The 22,004-nt window shown below is 37.7% G+C and overlaps 1 protein-coding gene and 1 long non-coding RNA gene across 2 annotated transcripts; one reads left to right on the plus strand and one right to left on the minus strand.

The window, feature by feature from the left end:
• The first annotated feature begins 3,591 nt into the window (after nt 1-3,591).
• On the plus strand, nt 3,592-7,404 carry LOC139136812 (uncharacterized). Its single transcript, XM_070704651.1, has 4 exons — nt 3,592-4,332; nt 5,179-5,338; nt 5,596-5,728; nt 6,864-7,404. The coding sequence occupies exons 1-4, from the start codon at nt 4,082-4,084 to the stop codon at nt 7,007-7,009; spliced, it is 690 nt and encodes a 229-aa protein (XP_070560752.1). The 5' UTR covers nt 3,592-4,081; the 3' UTR covers nt 7,010-7,404.
• A 12,409-nt stretch (nt 7,405-19,813) lies between these two features.
• On the minus strand, nt 19,814-21,829 carry LOC139136125 (uncharacterized). The gene is made up of 3 exons (XR_011553114.1): nt 21,671-21,829; nt 21,242-21,399; nt 19,814-20,021 (listed from the first exon to the last, which is right to left on the minus strand). It is a non-coding gene; the product is annotated as an uncharacterized lncRNA (long non-coding RNA).
• Nucleotides 21,830-22,004: the final 175 nt, after the last annotated feature.

The raw sequence follows: 22,004 nt of genomic DNA on the forward strand, positions 1-22,004 counted from the left end.
CAGATAGACAGACAGACACACACACACACGGACAGACAGATAGACATCGCTATGACATTAGCCCACGTGTTTACACATACATGTGAGCTAAAAATGTCCACTCTCAGCGATAACGACGGTCCACGCCAACCGTTTCCACTGGCATTAGAATTTAGAATGGATTTGAGTCAAGCTCCACAACTCCTGTGTGATACAGGTATATAGTGCACACGTGTATCGCAACACAAATCACAGTCACTGCCTTACTGATAAATTGCTGTAAAACCTGCCAGGGCTTCGTCCGTCTAGACAGAAAGATTGTCAGTGGATCGCACAAACGTGTAATACCAGCTGAAATTTGACTCTTTTGAGTTATCAGCTTAAGCTATTTTTCTTCGAATTCAACGTTATACAATACCACTGTTAGATCAAGTGCAATTAGTTTTGTTTATTTATTTATCAATTTATTTATTTACTAGTATGCCCCCCTCAGTCATAAAGACTAATGTACAAGGAGTAGAATGAAAAATGGAAGAGTCGATGATAATTATTTAGAAATCTGAAAAGATACACGTGAAGAGAACAAGTATAAGAAGACAACACTGTACAAAAAGTCAAGTTTGTCATAAACTGTCCTGCCCAGGCAAAGAAGACAAAGTACAACTTTTTACCATGTTTGCATAAGTAACACTGTAACTGTGGTATAAAGGTGGTACTTCGTCAACTGTAACACCCAGGTAAAGCAAATGATAAATTTGACTTTTCGTACAGTGGCAACAAAATCGAAATTAATAAAACTCCCACAAAACTGAAGAAATGAGAGACTTATAATCAGCTAGGCTATCTGCCTGAAACAAACTTGTCGTATGCTGGTTTCCTCAAATCAGTTGATGACGCCAAAACCTTTGTTGTTCGCCCCTTCACCTGAAATATAATATAAGGTGATTCACAAACTACCTTGAATTATATCGGAGCGCCACATATAGCGAAGATATCCCAGACGCGTGGGTTTGATGAAAATATCGAAGCGTATGACGTACGAGCACATAAATCCGGGCATTTTATAAAAATAAAATCATTATTATCATTCCTTTTATAGTACAATTTTACCAGGAAACTGGAAGTCAAAATTATTATGTAAATGCCCTGTCGTACAACTGCGTCATGATATTATGAGCAGAAAGACAAAGCGTTTAGCACGTCTGGTAAGCGTTGTAGTACGGCATCATATTTCACGTAAATTCACAGGTTTAGGATTGACAATTATTCACTGCGTGACTTAGTAATCTATATATATATATATTGAAAAAAATCTGAAATCTTGTCTTGTACCTCTGTTGCCGTAAAACAGTTATAATGCCAAAGGTCAGCGTTCAAAAACGTGAATATGTGTAGTGCCAAGTTTCTCCGTAATGAAAGAGTGTATTTTTCCAAAGACTATATCCCTAGGGAAGTCTATGCAAAATTATAACCGATGGTCAGAGTTACAAATCCTTGGCAATACGCCCGTTTTGTTAGCCCTCGTGACCATGCCTTACCAGAAAGACCACTGTACTTCTCGACCTACGGCCTCGTGGAATAGCGATGTATTTCTGGTAACGCACGGCACCTCGTGGTAATGAACGGGTGCTACATGTGTTCAATAGTAGCTCGTCGATTACGTCGAGTGCTGCATACTCATCATTTGAAATCGAACCGGCACTATTTTAAACTTTACAACTTCGGAATTTCAAAATTTTCAAATATGTGTAGCACAACCGTTTTTAGAAGATTATGCATGAAGAGCCGTTAAATCATATAAAAGTGATTTAAATATATCAAATTGATGCGCCATTCTATGATGAAAATCGTTCTCATTTTTAACGGATTTTTGTCTGACATGAATATAAAGCATATGATTGTCATTTTTAATAAATCCAAACATTTAGAGTGAAAACTAAGTATGAAAAGCATGTTATAAAACATAGCCCAAACAAATGACTATGTATCCTCGAGGCAGAAGACCATTCGCCCTCCTGACGTAAGGCGAACGGTCGTCTACCCTCGGGCACATAGTTTCTAGTTTGGAGTAGAGTATTATATTATGTATTATGTAATATATATATAGCACGAGATTTTGACCAGTTCACGACATATATGGACGAGCGATAGCGAGTGCATATGTGAAGTGAACTGGTCAAAATCGTGTTGTGTACAGTCGCAGGGTGTGATTTGTTGCTATTATATCATAACAGTACATTGAAATTCTGGCAAGGAACGTCAAAAACGGATTTTTGCTCAAGCTGAGAGCTCGCGCGTATTCCAGCCGTATCGCCAATATACCAATATATCGCCGTATTTGCGCCATCAATATACTAGTATGATATTATACATATTATATCATACGGTATGTTGATGGTGCAAATACAGCGATCTGAGTGGTCGAGACGCGAAAAGAACCGTGGTATATTGGCGATATACCACGGCTGGCATGCGCACTAGCTCTCAGCTTGAGGAAAATTCCTTTTATGACGTTCCATACCAGAATTTCAATATACTGTTATGATATAATAGCAATAAATCACACCCAGCGACGGTATACCACTCGATTTTGACCAGTTCACTTCATATATGCACTCGCTATCGCTCGTGCATATATGTATTGAACTGGTCAAAATCTCGTGGTACACCATCGCTGGGTGTGCTTTATTAGTCCCCACGGACACCGTCCGGGGGGACTTATAGGTTTGGTCATGTCCGTGCGTGCGTCCGTCCGTCCGTTCACGCAGATATCTCAGAGATGCCTGGAGCGATTTCATTCAAACTTGGTACAAGGATTACTTCATATGTCATACAGATGCACGTCGATTTGTTTTTTGATACGATCCAATATGGCCGCCAGTCGGCCATTTTATTATGATTTTTTCATGTACAAAGCCATAACTCAGGCATCAAATTTCATGAAACTTTGTACAGATGTTAAGCTCACATTGCTTTAACAGTGAAAAAGACATTTATCAGTGTCATTTTAATTAATTTGTAATTGCATATGTAATGAACTTTCCTAATTAGAGTGATATAATTGTATCCACAAATACAACATCAAATTTGATGAAACTTGATACAGATGTTGATCTCATAGTGTTGTAAATACTGCATTAAACTTTACGAAATATGGTACCGGGGATAATCTATTAGTGTTAGGATAGTATGAAAAAATGTTTTGCAACATCCTGTCAATTAATTCCCAGTTGACTCATTTAATGACTTTTAGGATAGTGGCCTACATTGGTTTTATGTTTTCATCACTATGGAACTCATTCTTGGCCATTGAGTGCCATCTGTATCAAAGTATTTTTATCACAGACCTAATGAAGAGGACTCTATCCTCTCTGAGGACCTGTAATCAAAGTTCTCATTGACAAATGGGGACTGTGTCATCAACGATGACTTGTTGCTTAAATATTATACTCTTCGTCAATGTTTTGGATTTCGCGTCCTCTTACTGTATAGCAAAACTTTCTGTACGATGAAACTTTTAGGTTACTGACAAATGTGTATAATAATATTTGCTACTAAAATGTTTGAAGGTATTGTCAGTGATTACACCATGTCTCAACAGGTCACAAAAAGGTCGTCACAGCACTCAAGGGAGCTTTACATGGAATAGCACCGGCAAAAGGAGGCAGAAATTCACACAGATCAGGCGGGAGCAAACTTTGACAAAATGGTCAACCATGCCCATAAAACGAAGTAATGATGACCGTTATCTACTTCCCTTGTTTCAATACGAAGATGGGCCAAGTGGTCTATTTATACACTTGTATTATGCAATAATTGCCGCAATTTATCAAAATAGATCATTGGTTATACCATACCTGCACAAGCATCTAACACAGGCAACGGGACCTGAAGAACGAACTCTTGACGAGACGTTTGACACGGCAAAGCTAGGGAAATTGTCAGTGTCAGTAGTTTCGACGAATTCAAAAGAGACTGTGGTACTCATTTCACACTTAAAAACATTACAGAGGGACCTTACCCGCAGCGATTCATCGATGAATTTAAACTTGAAGAATACAACATTATAAAAGGAGAATGTGAACGTTACATAGGCGTTACCATGCCTAACGTGAATGAGGTTCCTCCCTTGCTTGAAAATGTCCTTGAAAGATTTAAGGCAATGTCACAAGTACGATGTCTTGGCTACATCACTCCCCGGCAACAGAAACTTCAAGAAGAAGAGATAGAGGAGAAGGTATCTAAATATTTCATCCGAGCACCATACATTCGCAGGATGGCTGATGAAGTGATGGGGACAATATGCGAGGGATCCTTTGCTGTGATGCACTGGAGGAACAAAAGTGCAGAGCCGTATGTATTTGTATTTCTGTTTACATCATAACTACTTTGATATGATTACAAAGTAGACAGAATACGTAGAGCACACATTATGAAAAATGTTGTCGTGCAAGTCACACAACGGGCAGTAGTTTTTGTACATCTAAAACACTGAGGAACAAAATGCAAAATAATTTTTAGTGATAGCATTATTTCGGTAATCTTGTCTTGCACGGAAATTTACTCAGTAGATTACAATTTCATCTGAAAACAAAAGGCTATGTCACTTCCATAATCCTCTTACAGACTAGAACAAACTTGATCCCTGGAATTAAGTCCCCTATCTTTAAAGCCGCACTTTTCAATCCCTGGTTTTCGCATTAGTGGAGTTCTCCTCCCAGTCAAACACATGGCCAGTACGATGTTTGATTTCTATTACATTAATTACAAAAACTGATTTCAATCTTTTGTCATCTTTTGCTAATCCTGCAAATAGAGCTTATATAACCGTTTGATTGACGGTCGGTTCAAATTGCCAACGGTCATTTATTCCCCAGCACCACACTCGAATTTCCTTAAAAACGTCTTCCAGTCACGTTAGAATTTGAATATAACCACAGAGTTCGATCGGCAGCAACTTCGTGCTGACCGCTTGGCAGTCTGTCAGCGTTTTTGCGGTCGGAAAAAACTAAAAATTGGCATTTTCTGGAGCGTGTGCCCTCATGTTGCCTGTTTGGTGTCCACTTACACAGTGAACGCCGCCATAGGTTGGCGCCCTTTTAAAGGGAGGCTCCGCCTTTAAATATAAGAATTTAACTAATGGTTATGTTTGCATCAGTGATCAGTGCACTAATAAAAATGTGCATAAATATGTTCTAGCTGTAGGCCTGGCATGGAAACGCCTGAATGTACGGAAGATGTGAAGGAAGGCCTGGCTTACTTGTCAGAAGAAGTTGATACAATTATAGACCTCGTTTGGCAGGCACTTCAAGAACACAACATGTCGTGCCTGTATGTCTGTACTGCTCCATACGAACAGGTACGATAATAGTTTCCCAGAATGTTGAGGGTTTATCTTTGAATGACGATGAAATACAAAATCAAGTAAACCATCTTGCTCTCATTGCGCAGCGTTAGTATTAATCAATATTTATATTATTGATGATAGGAAATATACATATTTCGAAAATAAGAATGTAAATGCGACAGTATCTCGTAAAGAGCCGTGTATTTGTAGTTGTAAAAATGGCAAGAATAAGATACAAAATATTTGACTAAGGCATGCTTTCATTTCAGAAAATGGTTGATCATCTTAAAAAATCAAAATTTGTCCACACATTAGAAGATGCACTAAGGATATCTGATGACCTCATGACGTACAAAGATGACAATTATGTTCTGTCCTTAGATGAACAGGAGATCGCTGAAAGTAGGTGCACGAAAATCACAACATACATCGACAAGACATTATTCTTTTGACTTGCGTCTTTCCTATAGATTCTGACTGTCTATCTGTCTGTCTGTCTGTGTCTGTTGGTATGTATGTATGTATGTATGTATGTATGTATGTATGTATGTATGTATGTATGTATGTATGTGAAAGAAGATAACGTCACCATATGAATTTAAAGTTTAAAGAAAAGATTGATCAGAGGTAGTCAAGAACATGGTATTCACAACAGAAAAATGAACTGACTTACAAACACCTCATTCATTGAATATAGTTGATCGATAGCTAATTCATTTAGATACTGATCGATAACACTACCCAGCCTCTTCTCTATATTTATGGCAGCATTAATGGTGGTAAACAAAGTTTCTAATGTTAGCTTAAGTGATATTATCATCGTGTCTGGTGATAGAGATTAACTCGAATAAAGATGTTCAGCAGTCTCCTAGATTAATGAATTGCATGTGATATTAAACTGCCTAAGCAATGCCGGGAGAGTCAAACAAAATAAAATTAAACAAACATTTATCTGATTCCAAAACCACCATTCAGTAGAGTTTTTGAAAAGCTTTTGCATGCTTGAAATGCGATTTCTTTAAAATGCCTTTTGAAAAAGTCATTCGTAATTTTATTACCATAGTTCGCGCAATGGACCACCAGGCCGGTCACTAGTCGCTTACAGATATACATCCGTTACTTCAGTAGAATAAGAACTTTTTCCATAGCCATACGGTCGCTGCCATGGCAATCACAACGCTTGTGAGTGCGTCATCAAATGTCAGGAACCTACCTTGAATATGTTTTTATTTGATAAATATTTGAAAGCGATAAAATTTTAAAATTACTCAGTTAACTTTGGAGTTTCTAACTAAATCAAAAGTAATCAATATTTTCTTTAGGAATAAAAACATAACATCGTTCAATAACAGCTGTGCGTTTTAAAGGGGAAAAAGATTCTAAAAATTGGCGACGCTAATTATTTCTAGTGTTGTCGATCATAGACAGTTAATCTAGTGTGAATCAAGCTACATGTAACATAAGATCAGGCGATTTACAGAAGAGTTCATTCGTATAGCACCTAACAAAGTGGCTGACAGATATACTTCTCTTACAGGAACACCACTCTTTATTTCATCGATTGGATCTCAATGGTCTCGCTTTGTAAATTTTGCTAGGAATAGAAATAAGAAGGCAACCATCCAGCTGATTCGTATGCCGGGGATACCAAGTCATCTTTTGTCTTACAGGTATCTACTATAATCAGTTTCAAATCTTAAGAGGAAAATGGTTCCTGAGATGTTATCGAACTTTTTTTTCAGCATTGAGGGACAATAACAATAAAGTGTTAATGTTATCAGAAGAGTATACTTGAACGATTTAAATCTAATATTCCTAAGTGGTGTTTTATTTTTCATCCTGTCAATTATGCAGGAGTACTTCAGTATTGTAAATTTGTTTACCAACAAAATGGCAACAGCCTGCCTTACAATCTGTATCTGAACGACACACAAATGTTCAATCTTGCATGTTTGCAGATTGTAGTTGTGAAGGATGTTAATCGAGAACAAGGAATCTGTATATTTATTCCATGTTAACTTTATATTTTTGAAATAAAGTCGCTGGTCGTTGATTAAATAATGCCACTTTTGGGGAAATATACACGCAGATGCTGAATTATTTTAATTTCATGTTTGCAATTTTTTTATTCAGGTGACTTAATTTACTAAAATCACAGAGAAACATATAGACAGAGTGGCAACACTTGCATGCCTTTTGTTCCATGGTCGTCTCGGTAGACTATTGGCTTTTCATATTAAAATGAGCTTCAAAGGTGTTAAACTTTTTGGAGGCTTTGTTTGTGGTTGATAATTACACGAGATTATGCGAAAAATACTACGAGATGGCATCGTACTGCCAGTCGCGTAGCAACCATAGTTACTTTGTGAGCTCTCAGGCCAGAAACACTGCTTCACGCCAATCAAAACATAACACGCCAGCAGTTTCATAAACATGTCCTTCCTTGACGCACGTGTAAAAGACGGTATGACTGACCGTAAACTATTGAGTAAAACCAGACAGTATCGATAAAAGACTTTCAAATTTGGTTCAAATACACTCATTATATATTCATAGAAATATGAGAGGAATTTTTAAAACGGTAAAACTCATTTTCCTGAAGCGCAAAACACTCCCGTTTTCGCCAACACGTCAATTCTGCTCAGCACCACACGACAACAACAACACAATTTTGCCGAACATACTTTCACTTAACAATTGGCGAAAATCCGAAAATTACCGAAGGATTCATGGTCGGCACTCTTCGGAAAAGAGAGGCGAGAGCAACCTGAGGCGAGGCGAACATGGATGGGTTACGTAACCGCTTCACGCCTTAAACAATACCCGTTGCCACTCTATCTATCTTTCTCTATGCTAAAATCGAGAAAGTTTTGTACATAAACTTGTCAAGAATAATTCACGGCAATGCATCAACGCCATGTTATCATTCACAAAAAATTAAAATCTTTGAAGCTGGTAATTGGTGATATTAGTTCACCAAGTAAAGACTGTACTTTGTATATGAACATGACGCAATCAAACTTTGACGTCTACCGTTGTTGAATTTGTTCTCCAAACATTTATAATCAACTATTGAGGCAATTGTTCTTCCAATTTCATCTCGTCTGTGTCGTCCGTTTTTCGCCAAAATACTACGACATCCTGCAGCGTAGTCAGGTGTTTAGACCTGAAATGTAAAATAACGTGGTTTGCGAAAATTCAGTGACGACAGTGTCAAGTAACAAATACAGACCAAAACGATTTAGTCATAACGCAATTTATTTATAACACTTAAAGGCCCCCGCAACTGACTAGATCATGTAATTAAAAAATAGATTAAAAGTAAGGGATAAAGGCCAAGCACGAGGGCTCTTATGATATGTAAATTCCGATCCTGCGAAAACAATGTCTCAGCCATTGGCTTCGACATTTTATCGTAGGGGAGGACTTCATATACGAGAAGAGCCTGTACATGTGGGTTTTATCGGACTGAAAAACTAACACCCGAAACCGACATCTTTTCGTATGGGTTGTCTTAAATTGACTATCTCGTTCGTCAATGTAACACTTTTAACACATAAAAAAACTTTGATTGTTAAAGTTACCTACAAGTGTAATGGAACATGCCATAGAAGCCTAAGTGCATCTTGTTCTGTGTTTGTGCCTACGCAGGTTTTGACTAAACTTTGAATGATAATCGAAGTTCATTTGAATAATTTATTATATACAAAAGCCCTAGGACTTTATAAAAGCTGAACCCTTTGTGTAAAAGGTGACGGCCTTTTAATGGATTCCCATTTCGCATAGTACGCCGCTTCCTTGCGTTAGGCCAAAAACAAAAGAAAGAAAGAAAAAACATGTTTCTGATCAGTTCTTTCTTTAAAAATGGTGCGGCGATGCGAATTTATTTTTTTATATTTTATTTTTTTTCCCTCAAGGGAGGGAGGAGGGTCAGTTTTATAGTTTTATCAATAGTCACATATATACTGTTCATGCAGTCACTGATCATGCCCCCAAAGAATTTTCTCTTTCTCTTTAGCCATTTTGGTTTGGTGTCAGCCACGGCCGCCGGCCACAAACAGAAAAAAAGGGTGACGTGCTGTTGTTCAAGTGACGCGCGCTGACCAAAACATTATTTTTTTGCCTAATAAACAAAACATTTTATAAACTCAGTTCTTTTGTTTGTTTGTTAAATTTTACCTCCAAATTTCCCTGTGGTTTGATGCCCCCTCCACTATCGCAATTCACAGTATGGTCATCACGAAGGGCCTCGCGAATATATAAAGACATCTGAATAGAACTTCAAGTTTTGTACAGTCCATAATTCTGTCGACCATATTGTGTGCAGTTTTGACTTTGACTTACACTGTTAGGAACGTCTAGCCTCCACACTTTACATATAGGTTCAAATGTTTATCCTAAGTCGAAGTCAGACCAGTCAGCAATTTTCACCATTACAGGTGTGACTCAGTAGTTTCCCTTGCATAAATTGTCCTGCTGACTGTGCGCAGGGCCATTTGATCACCAGTCAATGGCGGTACTCTTCTGGGGCGGGATCTTGGAACTTGGGACTTAAAATACAGTACAGGTTTTCGTTACCCAGACCGATGGGTCCTAATATCATAATCCATGCTAATAACTGTATTGACACAAAATGTTTGATAGACAACGATGTGCGAAGGGTGCGCATATAAGTCAAATTTAGTTAGTGCACGGAACCTTGCAATTAGCGAACTTATTCACATTTTCATTCTCTGCATTAAACGATGAAGGATGGAAAACGCTCTATCAAATCAACATACATGTATCAAATACAAAATAAATCAAACCTGATGAAATCGTTTTGAAAATGTACGTAATTGTGTTCGAATTCACTCACACTTTCAGCTCATCTCTGCGTACAACAATGAAGATAACAACAACGACTATCGTTATAGCCATAATAAAGAAATCACTACTCCCACTATCACGCCCGTGTTGCCTGAAAAACAATAAAACGATACATGATTTAAAATACTGCGTAGCTTTGTGTTATACAACGCATGCATGCTGTAGAATTTACAAAAGTTTCAAAGTTCACTACAGTAGTTAATAATCTTCGGACAAAACACATATGAACAAGTTCGAAATTTAAACTGTTACCGCTCAAGGATATAGAGACTTGTTTTCATTTATGACATACAATTACGACGTAATTAAATGCTTCGTAGAAGTAACTACACTTTACTTGACAAAAAGGGAAAAACAGGCTTTAAGTTGAGGGAAATTACTGTTTTGTTTGATGCAACTTTTATCATTTCAATTTGATGAAATAATATGATATCAAAGGTTTGGTAATGTTATTTCATGTCTGAGAACTCTTAAATAGTTACTTTATGAAGGACTGTTATATTGATATTTCCCAGTAAGTTTTGATGTTTCAGGTTTGATTAAAAATAAAAGCTAGAATTACTCGATTTAATATCTTGTTTTGTCTTCTACTCTTTACATGAAGCTTTCCTGCTATTGTTTAGATCATCGCATGTTACTTAAATTAAGAACAGGTTACATCTTGGAAGAGATACATCTATCTTTAAGCGATCCTTGCAACAGCTTAACTCATAATTTATAAATTCAATTTATACAGATGTTTCTTACCAGACGTTCGATCGCCGTAATATAGCATGACTTGCTTAAAATGCACATTGTAAATATGGATAAGATTTCCATGATATTTGACGTACACATAAAACCTTTCAGCGTCAGTTCGAGAAAAGGGTTTTTGACTCTCGAAGCAACTTACGGAGGAAGCTGTTCGGCACTCAATCGCCTTTTAAATAACTTTTTTGTCTCGACAAGTTTATTTCATTGCATCGCTTGATTAATTTGTCATTTACGATGATACCAAAGTAAAGAGAACCGTGAGAACCGATTCGATTTTGTCAGTGACGCACTAGATCCGCTGATGCTCACACTTGCAAGAACGTGTCACTTTCTCAACGCAAAGGGTACGTTTTCCTCGTTGACTCGGAAATTGGTAGAAGTCAGCTATGATAGTGCCAAATGAATAAACACTTACACGTAATGTTCAATGTCCCCAATATTTGTATTTATGAATGAGAATAGCTTTAGGATGTATATCGGTCGACAATGAATTATTATCAATGGAATATATTCATTGGCCTAAAATTGTGCACTATGTATGAATGAGAGAGGAAAATGATGAATTTTATTGGTTTTGACACAGTGTATTACCTGAACTTGTGTTAGGGTCTGCTTCTGTTGGCAATACTCTATCACACGGCGTTGTATACATTGCTGTGTCGTCAATAGCAATATCACCATGGGTACCTGTGCCACGTATACCTTCAAAAACGAGCTGTCGGTAGGAGCAGGAGGGACAAATTTTACATGTACTTTAACGATTTATTTAGGCTTATTTGCTTTGCTACATCGAGATTATCAAGGCGCAGTTAGATCATTAATTGACAAATGCTCGGAAACTACATACATAATCCAAATGCTAAAATATATGGTTCGTTTGCAGAGGGAGCAGAAGTTAAATCAAATCATATCAAGCACACTTCGATGGTAATGGACAACATGATTTTCATTAACCTTTTTAGTCCTGTATTGTTTCCCACCAAAATTTTAGTGTAACATGTTACTAACATTTATGAACTTTTCTGTAATTTTTCTGATAATTTTAGACCAAATGAACACAACATTTCATTGGCCACAGTTTTTTATCAAAATTTTGGGAAAAATCTGACAATAATGACTGAGGTATATTTTATAAGGGCGACAAAAAATGACTTTGGCGCTTAAAGGGTTCATTCGTGTTTGTTCTGCAAAATGTGTATTCATATCATATAAGGTAATGTAATATTTATTCTGCCTCGTTGTTTAATATGATTATACCAGACACAGTTCGTTGTGGTCACTTTAACTAGATAATCCACTGGCGACAATAAACAGCAAAACAATATTTGAGGAAGACAGCCGATCTAATTACCTGGCCTATTTCTGCAGGAGGATATTCGGGAAGTGGAACTATCCCTCTTTCCATGCATAACCGGCTGTCTGTGGTCCGTTTAGTTTCCATAACAAGGTATCGTCGTTGGTGTCCATATTTCTGATGCTAACACGCAGTTCGCCTATATTGTCTCCACTCATATGATACCAAAATCCGAAACAGCGGGGATAAGTGTAAGTCAGCTCTTCGCTTTTCAGTTGGGCGTTGTCCCCTGCACTGCCACCCGATACACCCAATAGCATATATTTACCTGTGTAAGAAAACCTTGATATTAGTGCCTTTGATAATCTTGCCAACTAAATTTGTGTTGGTGTAGTCAAATACGGCTCTTAATGAAGCTTATCTCGACTCATCCATTATAAATAACAGAATACATGGCATTCGTTCCAGCAATGATAGTATGTATAGGGTAACATTACTATCTATTTTAGATAATTAAGTTTTTGCATTGTTTGCCAAAAGTCATCTTAAAGCAGTGAATATGAGCCTGCAAGAAAATGATTTTGATAAAAAGCCCGAACTTCAGTAAACCAACATGTCACGATCAAATGTATAATATGATAGCAGTAGTTTATTAAACAAGATACTGATAAACATAGCTTGAAAGTATTTACATTTCAAAGAAAAAGTAATGTAAAGATATCGGTCAAACAGGTTAAGTTAGGGGACTACCCTTGGAAAAAGCAGTATCAGCCAATTCTATTGGTTTGCAATATTGGAGTTTCCTTGAAAATTTTACAAAAATAAGGTCATTTTGAAAAACGTATTTTAAAAATTTGTCACTGTGCTACGGTTCAAGATAAATGAATGGCGCGATTCCTTTCCGACAAAACAACCTACAAAATGGTGACTTAAAGTTTTTACTTAGTACCTTTGATGAATATAAAATCATGCAACTTGATCGAGTGGTCAGCAACATATATTTTCAAGGATTTTTTCAAACTCTATACTGCATTAAATAGCAATTCTTTAGTCGTAATCAATCCCGTCATGTTGAAGGGCTGAAATGTATCTTAAAGCAGTGAAAACTACATAAAATCAAAGGGTATGGCATATTTCTATAAGTAGCCATGTCAGGCCATTTTTAAAAATTTGGAGTAGAGAGGAACAAAACAAGCCTTGAATGATCAAGATTGGACGAGTAGTTCCGGAGATACAGATTTTTAAAGTGATAAATTTTCGTATTTTTTTCTGACGTTCATTGAAAGTGTTTAACGTTTCTAATTTTAATGAAGTTTTGATGTCAATATATCAGAAATAATACATAAATAGCTTTGATGAAAGCTTAAAACATGTTGCAATATTCCTTTGGAAACCAATTGTGGCCATTCACTCTGAAAAAAACTTATTCAACTACAAATCATATGCGTTCAAAGTTTGAATATTATCTAATTTCACAGACCGTAAAAACAGTGCGTTCACAGAAAAACTAAGTCCACCTAATTAAATATGCAAAAATTAAATATCTCGATTATTCTTCCACATAGAGACATAGATTTTTCAATTTGTAAGTTTTCAAATATGCTAAATTCAATAAATCGTTCAAAATGATGTCTGACCATATCCTATAAGTTTTCCTGATCAGCCTTTCAGGTATGCTAATTTATGCAAATTATTACATTTCAAAAAGATTTATTCATTGTAAGTTTCTGTAATTAGCATATGTCAGCTAAATGGGTAACTACAATCATTTGTGCCAGACCAGTCCATAAAAAACACTCATGGTGTGCGATGTATGTATTCTGCCACTAAATTTTGTTTGCATTTGTTAATATTAAAGAAAGTAACATTTTATCAGTTTACGAAAATTTACTAGTCCCGAAGCATCTTCTAAAGTAAATTATGAATCACAGTGGTTTCAAATTTTCCAAAACTACACGAGTCAATATTTTGTTTTTATGCGAATATACACTCATCCAAACTGTCTACGCAGTACGCGATAGCGTACACACTGGCCTCACTCAAGTCACAATGTCGGCAGCTGCAATAATTGTAGCCAACGGGCCTTTGTTTACCGTGTAGGCTATTCAGCCCCGCCATGCAAGTGGCTGAATAGCCAACACGGCAAAAGAAAGACACGTGGAAATTGCAGCTATGTTGAGAGCCAACACGGCAAACAAAGGCCCGTAGGCTTATTTTTTTGCAGCGGAAATGTCGATAGTGGCACTCACGCTACCTCCCGATCGCGCTCAACGTACTTGTCGATCAATTTCCATCAAAATCGCTCAACAAAATTTCATGAAACATTCGAATCTTACTTAATATACACTAAATTTTATCATCAGATAGCCGCTCATCCAAAATTTTGCTGTCTTGAGGTCGAGATTTTCGATCAAAGTTCTTCTTTCAATTTCAAGCGATGACAACATGTGAACATCGCAACATCGGGTCTCTGACACATTAGAAAATTATCTGACGTTTCCAAAAAGGGGTCATACACTGAAATCGCCCATACGTTTTAGTGGAATGTTTCATTAAATACAGGTGTCGCAAAATCACCCTTTTCTGGCGATCCACGCAAGAGAACGAAACCCAATTTTCAAGTTTTTATAACTTTTTATTAGTTTTGTTTTTTCCATTTTATTTCTTTACAAATGAAAGAAGAAATTTATGACAATCGAAATGAAGTATCATGACTGAAAAAAATCATTTATTTAGGAGAAATATGCCTTTAAAGTTGGGACTTTTTACGTGAACTTCACTCGGCAGAATAATTTTTCGGGTGTTTGACGTGGCTACTATAAGATGTGTCTCAAAAAACAAGATGAAACACCACCCGTTCTTGTCATTGTTCTTTTCTACTCACTTATACCATACACAGTATATTCAAAAATAAGAAAATATTCGCCTACAATATTTAGCCGTATGTTTTGCTGAAATTATAAAACAATGACAAAAACCTGCCCAGCTGCAGCTGATAATCGCACGGTAGGGTAAATCTGAATCAGATCCTCTCCCCCCAACATAAAAATTAGGACTGTGACCCCCTGTTGTCGTTTATTTTTGTTGTTACAATAAATGAATTTATAATATCTGCATAAATCGGGAAAGTGACACTTTTTTCAGACACGATTTAGGCATGTTCTTTGCTGAAATCCTCGAGAATGACAAAAAAGCCAGTCTGTATTTGAAAAAAGCTTTGATTAACGGTACTGCAGAAAAGCTAGACTCAAAACGTAGGATGGAAACCCCCTTTTTTGTTTCATTTTGTTGACACCATTAATCAGAGTATGCACAACATATGCAAAATCGGGAAAATGGAAATTTTCGCAGACAGAGCTCCTCACTGAAACTGTCACAAAATGACAAAAAAAGACCAGTTTGTAGTAGACATGAGGGAAAATGCCAAGAGGGTTTGACCGTTAAGAAGGGCTTGACTACGCAGTTTCTGCGTAGTGAAGCGTCATTCGTATTCATGGTGACCCCTGGCCAGCTGTCAATATCTTTGGGGGCTTTTGTCTTTTGGCCTGCTTTGCATATGCGTCGTTGAACACGACCTGCCAATCACCCAGGTAGTCAATTAAACTATTAATTGACTGTTTACCGACCCAATTAACACTATCCAGCAGTATCAGTCATATTTTGATCGCGTGGCCCGGGTGGGCACAACGTAGGAAAGCGTGTATTTCTATGAGTACGTTTCACTTGTGGTGTTGTTTGTACCATCGTGCGTTTGAAGTCCTTGTTTCACCTACAGCATTACCTTTAAGGTGACAGGCTTACTATTAATGTTCAGTATCATTGCACCGAGTTCTGCCCACGGTGAAAACCACCTGGTTTGCCTACTAATTACAGCCCGTCGCTGCCCGTCCTGAATGTAGCCTATCTATATCTACAGTAATCACATAAATCATTTATCAGTTTGATATATACTCCTAAATTGTAAGTTGATCAAAATCGAGACCACATTCAAGGGCTATGCAGACTGTCCATGTACGCACACACAGTGACAAGAAGGCGGCAAACACCTACTCACCAAGAACATCGAATCGGCGAAAAGAAGCATAAAAAAGCTAGGCTCATCGCCAAAACAAACGCGCCAAGCGCTAACAAAACCCATACCAAGCGGCCCTTTTCAGGGCCACCAAATACTCCAAAAAGAGAACTACCAAAAAATACGATAAAATGACATAGAACACACAAACACTTAAAAGAAATAACAAAAATCGTACACATAACAAACAACTGAAACACAACATTAAATACAAAATAAACAATCACAGTAACGTAACAGAAAACATGGCCGTGGAAATAAATCAGCTATTTCCAAAGAAAAGTCGACAACAACATGAAATTCAACAACAGCCTATCACCGCTCAAACTATGGAACTCCGAAAATAGTACTAGGCAAAAGCCTTAAAATTCATTCGGACACCAACAAAACCAAACAGAATAAAACCACCTCAGGATTTCAACAAATGAAGTCGTATAATGTGACTACGCTACATCGTGAGACACAAACAATCGCAACACCAATTCAAAGAAAAGTCAAATTGGACTCCACGAACAACAAAAAAACAAAAACTTGAAAGCTATCTGAAGCTTCTAAACTCGCACTTCTAGAGATACCCTTTCAAACAAGGAAACAAAACATGTCGCGTGCCAAAAGAATCGCGATAAACCAGCTTGCAAACAATTGACAAATTACGGAAAATAACCCTTCGACAAGGGTCGGTTTTTCGTTATTGTCAACACAAACGATTACGTACTCGAATGCGAAAGGCAATTACGTAACACTCAGTATTATACACAACAAGCCAGAACAAACAGTAAACAAAGTAAACGAACTATTAATTAAAATGTACGAGAACAAGCACATCAACCAGGATACTTGTAAGTATCTTGATCTAATAAACATAAAATCCGTACCCCGCAGTGGTACTTATTGCCTAAAAATTCACAAACCTCCGCAAAAATCTAAAGACACACCAGTCAAAACAAAATTTACCGAAGTAAAGAAATATAGAACAAACAAACCGAACCACCAAACGGACTCACAACGTGACCAAAATTAATATACTTGCCTCGCTAATCGGAAAGCAAGACCACTAAAATGCATTAAAATAAATTTTCACAAACACAAACTAAGGAAAGAATCTACACTGCGACTGATGAGAAACCACACTCGGGTTTCGAAACGCAAGCGTCAAAGGACGACTCTATCAACTTTTGTAACAACATAGGTCCGGCTGCGTCTCGCCATAAGCTTTCCCCACACAAACAAAACATTACCGTACACACTAATCCAAACTTCTCTACAAATATCCAAAGCGAAACAAACATTTCATTAACACAAACAATCGGATAAGAATGTAGGAACACATTTTCGAAACGAATCAAACACAAACTCGACACAAAAAAATTTAGGATAGTTAGGTGGGGAGCCTGTTTCACATTTTTTACATCTCGCTATACTGTCTATGATTCTAAAAATAAAGTCATCTGCCACTTTTTCTGTATACGCGGTTTGGCAAAACTCATCTCTTCAATCGAAAGTCGGGCGATTTCATGGTTCTTTGGGGCACTTAAGTGTACGTCGAGCTTAAGGAATGTAGTTACATTCGCGATGTTTTATTCGAAAATTATTTTTTTCTTCAAGGGCAAATGCACATAATTTATGCTGTTGGAAACACTGGCCGCTCATAAACAAGACAATAAATTCAATATATGTGGCATCTTTACTTATATTGTCAAAGTACCACCAACACCCACAAAAAAACCAAATGGTTCAGTCCAGGTATTTGCAACTCTGCCATCCGACTGGTCAACAGGAAATCAACCATAGGTGTCTTTTGGCACGCGTATACGCCAGTCACCTAGGCGACGGTAATCTGCGCCACTATCACCATCGGGAAGGTACTCCTCCCCATATACCACTGGCGATCCCACCCTCAAGGCACTGCGTCATTCGACCAAGCATTGTTATTGTAATTTCCTGCATTAAATTAACAGCGAGGTCAACCGGTCAAAATCTCTTGGGATTTTCTGGCATGAAAACTGCCTGCCGTACGTTAGGACTCCCAACTCAAAACGTATAGGACGGGAACCCCTTTTTTCTGTTCATGGTTGTTGATATAATTGACTAGAGCCCAATATAAAAAATGACATCAGAAAAAATGACAATACTCAGTTAGTTTCGTGTAGACCCTTCACGTAACCTAAAAACCGGAATTCGAATGGACCATCGTATGCGCTTGTATACGTGGATTTGTTTGTATCGCCATCACCTGATCTCTTGGTCGTACGGAGGCTATAGAACTCATCGCGTCCTTTTTATTCCGGAGTAGAACCATTAAAAGCTGATACTGATGATATGCTAAGACATCATAGTCTAGTTAGGACCATGCAAATACCATAGGACTAGTCAAGTCCATAGCCGTAGATCAAATCTCACAATAAATGTACAAAATGTATTGATAGATTAACCACATTACACTCTCCATGAAAATTTCACAAAAGCAAAATACACAAGATACAGACATGAATGAATTGACGACCTATGGCAAGACGCTTTCTAACTTGAAGAGTTCCAAACATTTTGTCCAGGGCTCACCTCTCTCAGTACCAAGTGTGTGATCCACTTGTGGTCCAGAAACTCCATAAACACTGTCACCTGACGCCAGTAGCCAATCAAACTTGTCCATGTTTTCATCATGTTCATTAAGCCATGTGCCAAGTCCCTCCTCGAACGGCTCATTTCCTTGAAAAGTAAGATGGTATATACATGTAAATGTACGAAGTTGTTCAAGTCGAAACTGTCTATCATTTACTTCGCGGGTTACTATACTTATCAGTACAAGAGGAGGCGCAAAGGCGACGTTTACGGCATGATATATTTCCGACCTTAATTGTTACGTCGGCGTCGCAGATAGATGTCGGGGGACTTGCAAGTTTATGAATAATTAGATCTAACAGTGCACACAATGGGGCAAAGTCTGTAATGGAACAATATTTTTTGACTTCAGACCCTGTATCTTTCTGAAATCATTTTGATGTAACAAAGAGGTTTCAACTACACTTTTAGTACATGTAACACCTCATTTACCGGGCCTCTCTAAATAAATATACTAACTGAAGACTATCGCGAGTCAACTGCACTAAATTGCTATATCAGTGCTCTTGTTTTCATTGTGTTTGCCTTTTTACATCAAATTTGAAGATTTCTAGTCGTTAGGCGTTTCACCATATAAAAGTATTTTTTATGATTTCATCTTATTGCAAGTCTAGTATCTGGACTAACTGTGAGCTAACAATTATACGAGCGGTTGTGGAACTTCAACTCTTGACGGATGCCCTTATTACTACAAATTTAATTTAGCTGATTCAACGTACGTTTCTCTCTGAGGTGGGCGTTTTGCTGATCAACGTAACCAAAGAGCGAATCGGACGATTTCTATAACAAATGCATGAGTGTCTGTCTGACAGACAGATATTTGTTCTTTCACAGGTGTCTAAATAAATTGATTTTTATGTGTTATTTCACTCACCTCTCGCATAGCATGGTCCTTCTTTCACAGTAAAATCATCATATGCCATATCTCCTTTATCATCACGACCGACATACAGTTTAACAGCCCACTGCACAGGTGAATTAGGATGTTGATAGAGTTTCAATGTGAGGGCTCCCATTCCCCAGTTATTGCCACGTCGACGTACCGTCCACCCATAGATTTTCCTATAAGTCTTCCCTTTGAAGTCAAACTGCAAGAAGTTTTTTATTTTATTTAAGCGAATAACAGTTGTAAGTGAATAAAGTCTGTTTCATAAACAAATCCTTAAATTATAATAGCTGTAAATTTTACATGATTGGCACCACTCTCTATATACCTGTATACATACGTACGTGCGTACGCACATATCCATGTTTGTGCTATCTAATTATAATCAGATGGCGACGTCTAAACTTATACGCGGTTTTCCCTTGCTGTCGCCTCTCACTACATCTGGCCAACTCACATACAAGGTCGCGTTCAAATCTCAAGCGCTAGCCAGAACAGCCGACCTATCAGAACGCGCCTTACAGAGAACAATAGGTATGACTCGCGAGCATCCGAGAAGAAGACCTACGAAAATCAAAATGTCGTCGAAGTGTGTAACCGAGCCATCCACCCAGTTGGAGACTGAGAAAACTACCGAAGAGTTGTAGTTGGACCTTAAGATGAGTTTTGGTTCGATATGTTGAAGAGACAAGATAAACAAACTGTCAGGTTTATGAATTGTAGACTGAAATTTGAAAATGCCTTGTGTTGTGTACTTGTCAGTGCAGATTTGAACAACGATCGGATGTTTACATGAATAAAAACAAGGGAACCCTACATCGCATCGACAAACGACCTGGCGATCGAAGTCGGCCCTTCTGAGACTCTGTGATTATATAGCAGAAGTTAGAAAGTTTCCTCCAGTGTTATCGATGTAACATGCAATCTGATTTGCAGCTTCAGAGCGCGAGATTTAAATGCCACCTTCTATGCATGGGAGTTGATCAGATGTAGTGATAGGCGACAGCAAGAGAATACCGCGTAAGTATAGACGTCGCCGTACTCTGCATCTGATCATGATTTTAATCAGATTGATGTATGTGCAGATGGATGGAACTAATAAAATCTATTTATTTTCACTGATGATGGATTTTATCTTTAGAATCGGGTTGGTGTAGGTGGTAGCCAATGAAAGTTACATGCATTGAAACTATCTATTATATTTAATGATGTTTGCCTCACGTAGGGAAGGATACATCCACTCTTATTGATGAACCTGCCATGCATGCATCTTAGTTTTACGACAGAAAGTGCACATATCTTTTTTTCTGCTTTGATTGTAGCATTGTCTTGTTCTTAGTGTTTCGTCTCAACTTTGTGTATGTGTAAATCCACGGCCATGGAAACCGTTTTCAGGTCGGGGTGTTAACTGCTTTTCATTACCTGTTCATACGCTGACAACGTTCCCGTGGTAAGCCAATGGTGATAGTGGAAAATCCAGCACTTGTTCACGGATGAAGTTCTCCATTCATGTTTTCCAGACAAAATGGATGCTGCCTCCCCCTCTTCATGGTCAGTTGTATCAATGTAAATAAAGTGACCTAGGATCAATCGAGATCTACATTAATAGTGTATTGCAACATCTCCCATACATCGTAAAGAACAAAGCATGTTGTGATGGTTTCCACATGGAGATAGAGGTCTGTGCAGACCCTGATGCTGATACACTTAAAATGTTCTCCAGCACAAAATTTAAGCAGGCATTATGACGTTCAAAAGATGACGTAGTGTGTATAAAACAAAACTTCACTCGATATTAAACTAAAGAAAAGCAGGAAAGAGCTTTGTGTGTTGTATTATCTTAAAAGTTACCGTTTTCGGTTCTGGTCGTGTGATCAATGGATGGACCGATTTCATGGTGAATTCGTGTGGCGCCAGTTCCGACTACGAAATCAAAATCGTCGTCTTTTTCTTGCTGCCAGCCACACAGCCTGTTAAAAGGATCTTCAAAGTCACAATCCATATCATGGATCTCTGTAATAGAGAAGTCAAAACAACTCATTCATTTTTAAACTCAAAATATCTGACGGCAGAGAGACAAACGAGCAAATAACGTAGCACATTAAGCTAAGAGTAAAACAACGGGGAAATTTTGAGGGATGACAGAGTAACATTTTATCAGATTGGATCGACTTTGTTACTTGTG

The sequence above is a fragment of the Ptychodera flava genome, chromosome 7, assembly GCF_041260155.1.
Source record: "Ptychodera flava strain L36383 chromosome 7, AS_Pfla_20210202, whole genome shotgun sequence".
In the NCBI taxonomy this organism is placed as follows: Eukaryota; Metazoa; Hemichordata; class Enteropneusta; family Ptychoderidae; genus Ptychodera; species Ptychodera flava.

What these genes read in the sequence shown, in the direction of transcription:
- LOC139136812 (XM_070704651.1), top strand. Translation starts at nt 4,082, where the DNA reads ATGCCTAACGTGAATGAGGTTCCTCCCTTGCTTGAAAATGTCCTTGAA. An exon ending in AGGAACAAAAGTGCAGAGCC is followed by an intron (nt 4,333 to 5,178) that starts GTATGTATTTGT and finishes AATATGTTCTAG; the next exon opens with CTGTAGGCCTGGCATGGAAA. An exon ending in GTACTGCTCCATACGAACAG is followed by an intron (nt 5,339 to 5,595) that starts GTACGATAATAG and finishes CTTTCATTTCAG; the next exon opens with AAAATGGTTGATCATCTTAA.